The sequence below is a fragment of the Pterocles gutturalis genome, unplaced genomic scaffold (genome assembly GCF_000699245.1).
Source record: "Pterocles gutturalis isolate BGI_N339 unplaced genomic scaffold, ASM69924v1 scaffold29611, whole genome shotgun sequence".
NCBI lineage: Eukaryota > Metazoa > Chordata > Aves > Pterocliformes > Pteroclidae > Pterocles > Pterocles gutturalis.
In genome coordinates this window covers 73,271-85,606 of record NW_010106638.1, presented here as the reverse complement: position 1 = coordinate 85,606, position 12,336 = coordinate 73,271, and the positions used below count along the sequence as shown (strand labels likewise).

The 12,336-nt window shown below is 45.0% G+C and overlaps 1 protein-coding gene across 1 annotated transcript in view; it reads right to left on the bottom strand.

Annotated features, from left to right (window-relative positions):
• Positions 1-202: 202 nt before the first annotated feature.
• The window catches only part of LOC104472264 (receptor tyrosine-protein kinase erbB-4-like), a gene marked incomplete at its 5' end in the record, with an annotated part of 32,420 nt that continues 20,286 nt past the window's right edge, over positions 203-12,336 (bottom strand). Inside the window, 2 exons of the mRNA XM_010087854.1 lie at positions 203-1,847; positions 3,930-4,221. Coding sequence (XP_010086156.1) covers positions 1,411-1,847; positions 3,930-4,221 — 729 coding nt within the window. The remainder of the gene's footprint in view (positions 1,848-3,929; positions 4,222-12,336) is intronic.

Below are 12,336 nucleotides of genomic sequence, written 5' to 3'. Positions count from 1 at the left end.
TCCTCCGATCCCTTTCAGGGCTTGCTCTGCTGTCGTTCATGTGGCAGCAGTACAAGCTGGTCACTCTGTCACTGTATTCTCTGAAGCAGTCAATGCAACGGCCTCGCAGAACTGGTAGACATTGTTCCAAAGACTTGATTTGCTTCATTTTGGCATTTCCACAGTCATCCTTTACATACAATTCATTTAATTTAAAATTATTATTTTGTATTTTGCTGGTCACTTCCATATTGCTTCATTCAAAATCCAGAAAACAGTTCAAATGAAATCAGAGCTTAAGTGCAAACTAACTTTCCAGTGAACTGCTATGTGCGTTTTCTCCAGTCCAGTGTCTGTCTTCCAGTTTAAAGGACCCTTCCCACCACCACCCCACAGAACACCAGTGGACTTCATAACCCATCTCAAACTCTCCAGTTCTCCATCTTGTCCTCAGTGTTGCCTGACAGCATCCCCAACTCCCTTCACGATCATGAAGAAGAAAGAGGGAAGAATTTGTTTGGGTTTTTTTATGTGTCTAGTCAGCAGGTATAAAACAGGAAAGCAAAGCTTTTTGCATACAAATCTTGGTTTATGGGCCTGTCTTTTAGCTTCAAAAAGAACATGTTGGAAGTGTGGTTTTGTTACTCTCTTCTGAACAGGTTTTTGTGTTTAAAGTGTTTGTCATGTTGGCACATATACAAAAATGGTCATGTCGTTTACCAGTTCTGAGCTGGAGTCTCTGTGGTTAGGAATTGGCACAAAATCATGGTGTGGCTCAGAAGAAGGGTTTAGCCATACATTAGAGTCACATCATAATTTCTTGGAGAGCCATGAGGAGGATCTGAACGATAATGAAATCTAAGTTAGCCATTTTCCATTGCTGGGATAGAAAATGTTAGAGAAAGAAATTGGATTCTCAATCTCAATTACTATGCTATCACACATGATATAAAAATTGTCCATTTTCCCCCCTAATGGAAACTGCACTGAGATTTCCAGGAATGCTGTGCAGACTCTCATCAATTCCTGCGGAAAGAAACAGCCTCTCTGTGGCTCTCCCTACAGTGTGAGGGTTGAATCACTAAGAACTAGCTCGACAGCAGGCAACACTGCCACTGGCCTTTACTGGTACTGTCTGGCTTCTCCGACCGTCCGACCCTCCAGATCTGCGGAAAGTGAGAAACGCCACGTTGTACACGCCTTCTTTCAGTCTCTTTCCTTCCTTCCAGGTTCCCAACCCAATCTGCAAATGACTCCAAGCCATCCTTTCACTTGGAAATATCAAAAATGAGTGAACTGGCAAGAAGAGGAAGCTCATGGGAGAAAGAAAGGGAGGGAGGGAAGGAGGGGAGAGAGAGAAAAGGAGAGTGAGAGAGAAAGAGTGAGGCAGCTAGAAGGGGTTGCCTTTCCACTTCTGTAAGACTGCGGCCACTACACCACTGTATTTCGGTGTCTGTAGGGCGGCGGGGGCAGCACAGTGCCAGGTTTCAGGGAGAACTCAGAGAGGTATTCAGGATTCTCTGCCACGATGGGCCGGATCCGTCCGTTCTGTTTGTAAAAGTATTTTGTGCTGTACTCTTGCAGGTAGTCCGGGTGCTGGAGGGTGCTTCGTGGGGGCAGGCTGTGATTCCAGTAGTCTGGGTTGTCAAAGGCCTTCTTGGCTTTCTCCGGCAAATTGTTCTTCAGGTACTCGGCATTTTCCAAGGTGTTTGCAAAAGTGTTGAGGTACAATGGCTCATTCACATACTCATCCTCTGCTTTGGGCTGCCCGTTCACAGCGTTGTGATACTCTGGGTTGTCCACAGCTTGGAGATCTCCATTCTTTCGTCGAGAGACAAATGGGTTCTCTTCCACTGGGTTTAGGTAATCTAAGGAAACATTAAGAATAAATCAGCAAAGAGATTCATCCGTGTAGCAAGCATCATGTGATCCACCTGTGTAGCAAGCATCATGTGTGTATTACTACGAGGCTGTACCAGAAAGGAGCACTTGGACTTGTGCATCCTTCCGCTCCAGCCACTCATTCCAGCAAAGCTGGAAACTGAACTACAGCTCTCACTGAGCCATAGCCATGTCCTTCATTTGATCCTGGCCTTCCTCTCAGAGTACCATCGGCAGAGCCAAACACATCGAGTGACTTCTGCCTCTGCTGCCGACTCTTTGTGCAACCTTGGACGTATCAGTCAAACACTCTGCTCTGCAGTCTTTCCATCAGAAAGCTCTATAGAGATCTTAGTTAAGCCTCTCTGCACAAACACCATCCCCAAGGGCTAACTTCTAAGACAGCTTCATTTCTAACAGAACAATTTGTCAGATTAAAAGCCTTCCATCCCTGAAGGACAAAGGGCCTCGAAGCACTATGAAAAAAAGTATTTAAATGATCCCTGGAAAGGGTACAAGGGAGCCTTACATCAGCTCCAAAACAGGACTTGGAGCAGGTTACACTTGCTTCAAATTACTTTCTGTGGATTAACACCACAAAAAATTGTAGCTGAATGGCAGAAAGGTTTTAAGGTGTATGGAGCTTGTGTGGAAAGCCAGACAGGGAGTGGGGAGGGAAGAGAAGGATGCCAACACAAGTTCTCCATTTCCAGTGGCATGGCTGTGGTCATGGGCTCTGGAGACACCTCCATACGGGCCCCTGCTTGTTACAAGAGGGTGGCTTCAGCTCTGTTTTTATCTAGGACAGGGCCAAAAAACTATTAAATGCAAAAGTTCAAGACTTAGCAAGTACCTCTGAACACATAGCTGAAACTTCACTGAATACGAGGTGAATGGGCACATACCCCCATACCAAGAGCACAGTGGGAACTTTTTTTTTTTTTTTTTTTTAAGCAATGACAGCCAAGCTGTGCTTTGATTTGAATCCCCCAGCTGACAGAGAGCATGCTGCACTGTGGCCACACTGTCTACGCCCAGTGAGAACAAAAGAGACGCTTTCTCCTGAGCTGCTCCTACCACATCCCTGTGGGCTCAGGTAGCGCCTGAGAAGTGTTAAGCTCCTGCAGAACTTGGAGGATGCCCAGGGCAAACCTGTATGTGAAGACAAGCCTGGGCTCACACTGAAGCAATGCACAGCATGAAATCTCTCATTAGAAGGGTGGCTGCTGAAGTGTAGGGCCACGAGCGCACCCCCCATGAGCACACCCCCACAATTGCTACTGCTGTGGGTCAAGCCTCAGGACTCCCTCCATTTCCACCATGTAACACAAAGGGTAAGTGGTTTCCAAATTCTGAAGCAAACTCAGTAAATACTTGGCATTTACATTTGCATTAATTAATTTCTTTAAAGCTAATGTAAAGGTTTGAAAGCAAATTACTAATGACACATCCCCTTACATGTAAATGACTGCTGTCACTATCTAAAATGGAAGAAAGAAATGATAGTAAACTGGGAAGCATAGGACTCTGAGCTGTCACAGATTGAGGCAAACTTCACCTTGCATGATGGTCTCTCTGAAGCACATCTTGTTCTTTCAATTCTGAACTTCTCCTGGGTATAAAATGCCAACTCCGTGTATTGGCTCTGTGATATGTTCAACATGACATTTACCAAGCACAATGCCGTGAAGACAAAGAAGATCAATAAACAAAACGAAGTGGAGACTACGGCTGGCCAAAGATAGATCCTTTTCTTGGAAATAACTGAATTTTTTGTTTGGATAAGAAGGGGGTTTGGCTTTTTTCATTCCTCTGTCTTGCTGTTTCCCAGAAAGAAAAGTTAAAGGGGAATTACCAAACTTGACATTTTGCCACATTTGAGCTTTTAAAGTAGTAAATTAAGCAAATTAAAATGAATCCCCATGCAAAGAAACATCAACCAAGTCAGAATGTTTCAACCTTGCTGGGTTACTCAATAAAGCCATTTTTGGTGAAAAGCTGCTGATGTAGAAAAAGAGAGAATGCAGTCATACTAGAACATGAGCTTCTCTGGAAAGACAATTTTTTACCTGTTTTAGGTTTGTCTCGCATCGGCGTCATGTACCCGTCCTCATCCAGCTCTCCCCTGACAACCCGCTCAGGTATGAAGACTGTGGGATCGGCGCTGTACCTCTGGGTGCTGCTGTCCTCTTTTGCCAGGGTTGACACTTGTTTTCGTAGTGTGCCATTGCAGCAAGTATCTTCAAAGATCTCTGCTGTGGCCCCTTGAGCAACTGGGGCTTCTGGTATGATGCAGCCAGGAGCTCTGTACGGCATTGGCACTTCTGCAGCATAGCCACCGTCTCTATACACAAACTGGTTCTGTTGAAAAAGAAATGCATGCATGAGAAAGGAGGCTCCAAAGGGAGAGAAGGTTCAACAGCAAGTCAGCTCTGTGGCTCCTGCACCTTCCTGCCACGTTCACTCAGAGATGTGTTTCACCAGGCAGGAGAAGCCTCGCCCATCCTGCAAACTGCTGTGCTTCCAGCGCTGCGGGATCAGCAGTAGCACAGGCTCTGTTGTGTACTGGCAAAGCATCCACGCATGAGAAAGGAGGCTCCAAAGGGAGAGAAGGTTCAACAGCAAGTCAGCTCTGTGGCTCCTGCACCTTCCTGCCACGTTCACTCAGAGATGTGTTTCACCAGGCAGGAGAAGCCTCGCCCATCCTGCAAACTGCTGTGCTTCCAGCGCTGCGGGATCAGCAGTAGCACAGGCTCTGTTGTGTACTGGCAAAGCATCCACATCCCCAGTAGTGCTGAGCTGGCTTCCCCTCCCAGGGAGGCCCTGCAAACTGCTGTGCTTCCAGCGCTGCGGGATCAGCAGTAGCACAGGCTCTGTTGTGTACTGGCAAAGCATCCACATCCCCAGTAGTGCTGAGCTGGCTTCCCCTCCCAGGGAGGCACCATCGCTGCAGCGAGGGGAGCAGGGAAGCAAGCTGGGCTGGAAATGGGGCTAGAAACGGGGCATGAAAACTTGTCTCCTACCTAGACATGTAGAGGTTGGATATACACTGCTGCAAGAGGCCAACGGAGTATCTCCTCCTCTATTACTCTGGCAATCCTCCCTAACTTCTGAACAGAACCCTCAAACCTCATGTCAGAGAAATCTCCTTCTGCAAAGGGGTGGAGGACATTATGATCTCTGAACTCTGTTTATTCCTGGGGTGCCTACTTTCAGGGTGTCCCATCACATAGTCACCCAAACGCTATGTAATTCCATCAGGTAGTGCATTTCCGGCTGGTGAATGGTGTTCGGATTGGTACCTCAACTCAATGGTTCAACTCAACCTACCATTTTCATTCTTAGCAAGGGCGTGCAAGGAAATTTCATCATGACCTACAAATAGGAAGGAAAAACGTACAGATGCATCTAAGCTTGCTACCTACATGCTTTTTCAAAAAAAGTTGGCAATTGGTAGAATTTCGAGTGTGGATCCACAGAGCTTGCACGTGAGTCCAGTCTGAGTGTAGAGATTCTGATTATTTGATTCATTCACTATTGATTTTTGGGCCATTTATGTAGGAAAAAGGGGTTTGAAACAGAAAATACATAGTGAAGGAAGGAGGAAAACCTAAAGGATGAAGGTTGAATGTGAAATACTTACTCCTGACATAGGGGTGTAGGCAGGAGGAGGGCTGTGTCCAATTTCACTCTAATAGGAAAGAAAAATGGAATGATGGATACGGAATAAGAGGTCACATGAATGAAACAAGTCACATGAGCTGCATGAGCTAATGAGGAGAAACATGCACATCAGTTAGATTTCCTAACTGAATCCAAAATTCAAAGAATTCAATCATGGCAAATGTCTTGCCAACATCAACAAGCTGTGTGCTCACCAGTCTTAGGGAGGGCTACTGAGTTCCTCTAGCTGGCTAAGAGCAAGTGCCATGTACACCTGCTGACAGCTGTATATCCTGCAAATGTCTCCCATCTAATTTATGGAAAGGCAGATTGTACAGAAAGAAGGACAGACAGTGCACTCAACTTCAGAGGAAATACAGGGCAGGAGAAGTGCAGAAAGTGTCTAGCTCCAAGCCAAGGCTTCCCTTCCCAGGGAAAAAGCGGGAGAGGGATAACCAGGAGGGCAGGAGGGTGCAGGACTGGCATTAGACTGTCACAGCTTAATCATCACAGGAAAAAAAGCCCCTAAGCTTCGGCAAACCCAAACAGCACAGCAGCTCATGGGTTTTTTAGACTCCAGTGTGCCACACTCCTGCTCTCAACATATATCACCCTCTCCAACATTACCTCTGTATCACAGGCTAAGGGGTTCTACTGAGAAGTCTGGAGGTTGTCCACCAAAGCATCCATGCAGTGATCTTTGTTTTGATACTGCTTTCTGGAACTGTCTTACACTGCCCTGTGGACCTTGAACTGCTGTAACATCACCAGCACAGCAGCTGCATTTATACCTATTACTATCACTCAAAACCAGACTGTTTTCCATTGATGTAATGCTGATTTTTGGAGGACAAGAAAAATAAAACAAAGAACTCTTTATTTTTCATGTGTTTTTCTACTGCCAAAATGTTATTTTTTTGAGACTACAAAATCAGTTCTTCATAATTACTTTGTTTCCCATTTTGTTTCAAAAACTTTATTGTAATTCCCTTACCTCCTAGTTGGGGGAGAGAAAAAGCCAGGGTTTGAAAAACAAGGTCTAAACGGGAGATAAATTAGAAGGAAAACCCACTGCCTTAGGAAAGAGGTATAACCACCCTGAGAACACTCCCCTTTAGAAGATATTTCATTCATCAAAATCTGTTTCAAAAAGATATCCACACCGAGAAACATCCCGAAATTGAAAGAAAAGACTGCATGCATCCTCACATAGTAAGGATCGGACAATCAATCTTTCCCTTATAAACTTCTTGCCAAAACATCAGGGTGAAGATGATGGTCACTGACAAACGTCTTACTTTACAAAGGAACGGTCTGGGTTTAAATACCTACATCAGGAAAAACCTTAAAAATAAACAAACTTTTTAAAATGCATGCTGTCTGTCTGGAGTCCCTTTCCTGGTGACCAGTAATATGTTCATTTCCTTCTATTTGAAATATCCTGCAGCCATTTGCTTACTCAGACGTAGCACCTTGTGTTTGAGGTGTAAACATGGTGATGAGTCATAGTTATACACTCTTCTCCATCACCATGAATTAGTCCTTATTTAGACAATTTATGACCTAAAAAAGGCTCCAGGTTGCAAATCACAAAGTGCAGGAAAACCTCTGTTAGCTGAACTGTCTATGTGCACCGTGTGTTAGCAAGGCTTGAGGGATTCTCTCTGCAGTCATTCTTCCCAGGGAAACTGGGTGCTAGAAGGAAACATGGGAGAGGTCTATCCCATGGTCTAAGTGCCAGTGCCCTGGGGAGGAGAAGGAAATGGCAGCCCAAGCACACAGCAGAGGAGTTGGGAGGCTTGCAAGAGAAGTGGTGCTGGAGGAGCTGGCAGCAGGGATGGTCAGGAGCCAGGGAACAGTGGCTTGCAAAGACACAGAGGGCAATGGCAAGTGAGAGAGGCTGTGGGGTGCAGGGAGGAAGAAAGGGCTGGCATGTGACAGGAGGCTGAGCAGGAAGGGAGAGATAGCAATAAGACCTAAACGTGACAGGGAGAAATGGGAGGCACAAGGAGAAAAGATAGTCTACGAGGACAAAAGATAGTCTTCGTCTCTAGACAAAAGATAGCTGTGACCGATTTCACTAAGCTTTCGTCAAATTGCTCGTCACGTTTGAAAAGCACAGCTCGAACTTAAGGCCCAGGCCTGGAAGCAGCTTTGGCCTCTCTGACCCAGCTATGCCTGCCGACAGCTGGAGCACCAAGGATGATGCTAACTGCAAAGAAAGTGCCGTCTAAGGTAGCACAGAAAGAGATGGCGGAGCGCTTGGCTGGATCAGCCTGGAAGCTTCAGTGCTGCTCCATCTGCGCGTGGTCTTTTTCTCTTATTTAGGACAAGTGTACTCATACCCAGAAAAACAACAGCCAAGGAAAGGTTCACAAGAAGGGAAGGAAGAACCAAAGCCAGCAGTTGCCTGTCTGAGATGATCACAGTAGAAAGAGATCATAACAGATTCAACAGAGGTTAGGGAACAGACATCAATACACGCCAGGATACAGACTGCGCAGAAAGCCTGTAACTTGTCAGTCTTCTGCAAAAGGCTTGTTTGGGACAATTGGGAAGGTCCCTTTAAACAGGTAACCCTTTGGAAACTGGTGATGCTCTGATTCTGAAGGTCAAATCCCCTCTGACCCCCCTTCACCTTTCTTTGGTACCACAGATTTACTGTCAACTTGTAATACCACATGGGCAAGGACAGGTTATAACCCAGAAATGTGCTAGACCAACAGATAAAAACCATCCCCTTGAGCCTGCCAAATGCTACTTTGAAGTCTTAGTGATGGCTCTAGGATGTTGCACTGCAGCAGACTTAATCTGCTTTCTCCCTGCCCTCCAGTCTCGTATTTACTTGAATTCAGGGAAGCTTTCTGGCTGCTCCAAAAAGATGGAGAAGGAAAGATTGAAGACAGGTAAGTAGTAAGCTATGGTTCATGGAAGGTGGTGAGGATTTAGGCAAACTGATGATTACAGATTGGATCCAGAAAAGAAACACACAGTGGTTGATTGCAAAGTCAACGCAATTAACAGTGAGAAATCCAAAGCTCTGCAGGGAATCCTCTGCCTCCTTGTAAAGCTCCCTTCACCCCCACCTGCAGGCTGCGAGACTCCCAAGAGGGGGTTTGTTTCTTCTGGTTTCCAAAGTGGCTACAGGCCTCCAGACTGCACAAGAGTGACAGGGGCTGTAGCAATGCTGTGTCAGTGTTACATGCAGAGGGTTGGAGTTCGCTGCTGCCTGCTTTTCACAGACACTAAACTAGTGACTGTAACCACTCCTTTTCTGTTCGGGGCTACACCATGCTATATCACACACTTTTAATTTACAACTTTATATTTTCACACAGGCACTCCTGTGAATTTCAGCTCGTGATTCATTGATTCTGGATGACTAACAGGAGAGCTATCTCAAACTACTCTTAGTTCCCAGCCCACAGTGATCTCTTAAGGGTAGCTTGGAAAAGCGAGATCTTTCGATCTTCTTGGCCGTGACTCTAACATTTAAACACGTACTATGCAACTGTAACACCACAATAACCGGCCCTCTTGGAATAGCCCTGTCCCAATACATCAAGAGAGAATGAACTTTGCATTAACGCATTTATTGCAATTTCTGCTGACGAGACCCTTACCAGTCAGCGACCTGCCAACTCACATCACAGTGATGGTATTTTCTTCATGCCTCCCCTTTAGCTCTGTACTAACCACAGCTGTCTTGCCACACCCATACACCCGTAAAACTCAACCTTACACCTTAGCTCTTCTCAAAACCACCAGTGTCTGCACACTTTTTCAATTCTTTCTTGGTTTTCGCCATGAGTAAATATGCTGTGGCCACTGTTACAAAAAAAAAAAAAAAAAAGGAGGCAAAGCAGATAGCTACAGTGCCAATTAGTGGGGCTGAAAATGTGATATAATTGTTTAAATGTCTTTATATTGCCTACTAATTGCAATGTGATGTCACTATTCTGTAGGCATCCAAGACAAGTATTGAAAGCCCCGCCAACTCTTATTGCTTAGGACATGAATCACACCGTGAGCAGATAATACACTGGGACTTTGCCAAATAAAACTAAATAGCTGCATTTGTATATGTAATCAATTTACTTTGTTGATTTTTTTTTGGTTGATGTTTTTGCATCTTAAATACTATATTGAAAAAAAAGAGCTGATGTTCCTCTACTGAGAAGATCTAGGTTTCTGAGTGTCTGATCATGAAATTCTGACCTAAATAATCAAGATCTCCAGCTTGTCAAGATGGACACAGACTTTAGAGGCTGGTTGCTCAAAGACCTCACAACATAAGCCTACTTAAAAATTCTCAACTTGCACACTAGGAAAAAAAAGATGAATTGATAATCAGCCCCTTCTGATAGTGTAATATGCATTATTATCCATTAGTTGTGGAGCGCACATATCCATTGACATTTAAACTCTACACACCCTCCAGAAGGAGCCTAGCCTTTCTAACCGCCCATGAGCAGTGCTAACTACAAATGCCTGGGATTTCATTTTCTATACTACACGACTGAATTTTAGGCACAAACATGACATCAGGGGGAAAAGATAAAAACCAAGCAAATGTCCCCTAAAGCCTTTTTAGAGGCTTTTGGTGTTAAATACCAGTGACATATCAGCCATTATAACCGATATCATTTGTGTAAAATGAGCCTTGATAAAAGAGAGGTAAATAATACTTTTGTGAATATTGGCTTGTGTTATTGCTTTCTACTCATTAATTTCATTTTCCAACTCCTTGCTTCTAAAATCTCCCAAAGGTAAATATCTCCTCCTTTATATCAGGGATATAATATTTTCTTGCTGCATGTTAAACTGTAATGAAATCAAAGCCTCGTTGGGTCCTGCCACTCATATTTATGCAGTTGTGTGAATATGTCTCTGCCTTGTCTCTTTTAATTTGAGACTAGTGTTATGCCTGGACTATGGCACCCAGAGCTGTGTTCCTCCCCATGGCTGCGCTACAGCTCATCCCACACCAGCTGCCTTCAAAGCCACACCCACAGCAGATTTCAGGTGGAAGAAATGCTGAAGGTACTCAGTGATGTGATGCTGCTATGGATAGTACAGGACTATCAACAAACAGACAATAAGTAAAACCTTATTTTACAGCACAATCTAGTACCCCATGCTTTGCTTGCTTGCACAGCCTCCTAACAGAACCCTTGCTGCTGCTGAGCTGGTTTTCCTTGTCACCCACAAAGACATGCACTAACATTTGACTGGGATACGTAATTATTACTGTTTCTTGATCTTAAGGAGTCTGCTAAGCTCACGGGACTGAAAGATTTTTCTTTACTAAAGGCAAGGCTCTGCCAACATCCATGTACACATACACACATTTGAACCTACCCTGATACTGCTCCTATTCACATGAAACCCCAATTTCCTTTCACTCTCCTTCTGCTCCCATACACAAAAAGCACCAAACCATAAAGCAGGAGTCGCACCAAACCATGAAGCAGGAGTAAAACACTCCCACCTTCTCACCAGGATGCTTCTCACACATCCTCTTCAGGGATATCTCATGGTCCATGCTTCAGGCAACTCAGTGATTATCTGTTTTGATCAAGCTCTGCAACGCTTCTTTGTACCAGTTCAGTCCCAGGCTGTGTACCCCCAGAAATAACTCACTTTCCTCCTTCCCCTAGAAACTGTTTACCTGACTTGAAACCACGTCAGTATCCAGGCTTGAGTCACCAAACCACAGCCTCCTAACATATCTGTCTGAGCAGATCTTGGTGCGAGCACCGAGACTTCAGCAGCTCTCTCGGCAGAAGGACAGCTGATTTATATGAGTGGATCTGAATAACACATTTGGGATGCTCTGGTGGGGCTGCAGGCAGGACATACAACAGAGCTGTTCCACCAGCCCCGAGCAAACTCCAGCTACATCTCAGGGGAGCAGCCTGGTATTTACAACTGATCTGAACTGAAATTCAAATAGGAAGGACCACCCCAGGAGAGCAGCCACCTCTGCTCAGGAGCAGTCCTGCTTCCCTCTGACCACAGAGCTAACAGCTTGCTCTTCCCTGCTTCAGAGAGCCCACAGAAAACATGCCCGAGATGAAAATCAAAGAAAAAACATGCACCACAAGATCCCCGTGTAATGTTAAATAGAAATGAAATGCCATTTGTATAGTAATAGCCAGAATGCTTTGCATACCTCGGGAGATTTCTGGTCCTAGCCCCTGCTCAGAGCAGGGCCATATAAACCAGAAAGGATTAAATGCCACCCTGGGCCACTATAGTTAAAGCATATCTGTCCCTACAGCTCACATCACCTGACACAAGGCTGGCATTCCTCAGGCTCTCTCTTCTGTTCAGCCTGGGCTCCTGACTCTACTGAAGAAAATTCCATTTCGCACTGGACACTTTCCTCTGGGACTATGAAGAAAAGTTCCCATTACCATCCCTGCCCAGTGTCATGGCTTGGCAAAAGGTACGGTCATTGTGGGCACCCTGCGTCATTTCAGCACACAGAAAAACAAACACAGCATAACTGGAGATGTACATCCTCTGAAACCAGTTTGGGATGTGTGTGTGTGTCTTTCATCACCTATTTCAGGTGCATAAACAACAATGTGGCCCATCTGCGTTAACGTAGCAAGACAGGACACATATTTTTCCAGTGGGAGGAAAGGGAAGTCTATTACTCAACAACAAAAATAAAAGGTAGGAATAATGTACACAGGTTGTGGACAGTAGCTACACAACAATTCACAATGCCTTTAGTTCAATGGCCATAAAGTTCCATTGGGGATCGATGAATCGTTATTGGAAATCACGACGTCGCAGTCCCTT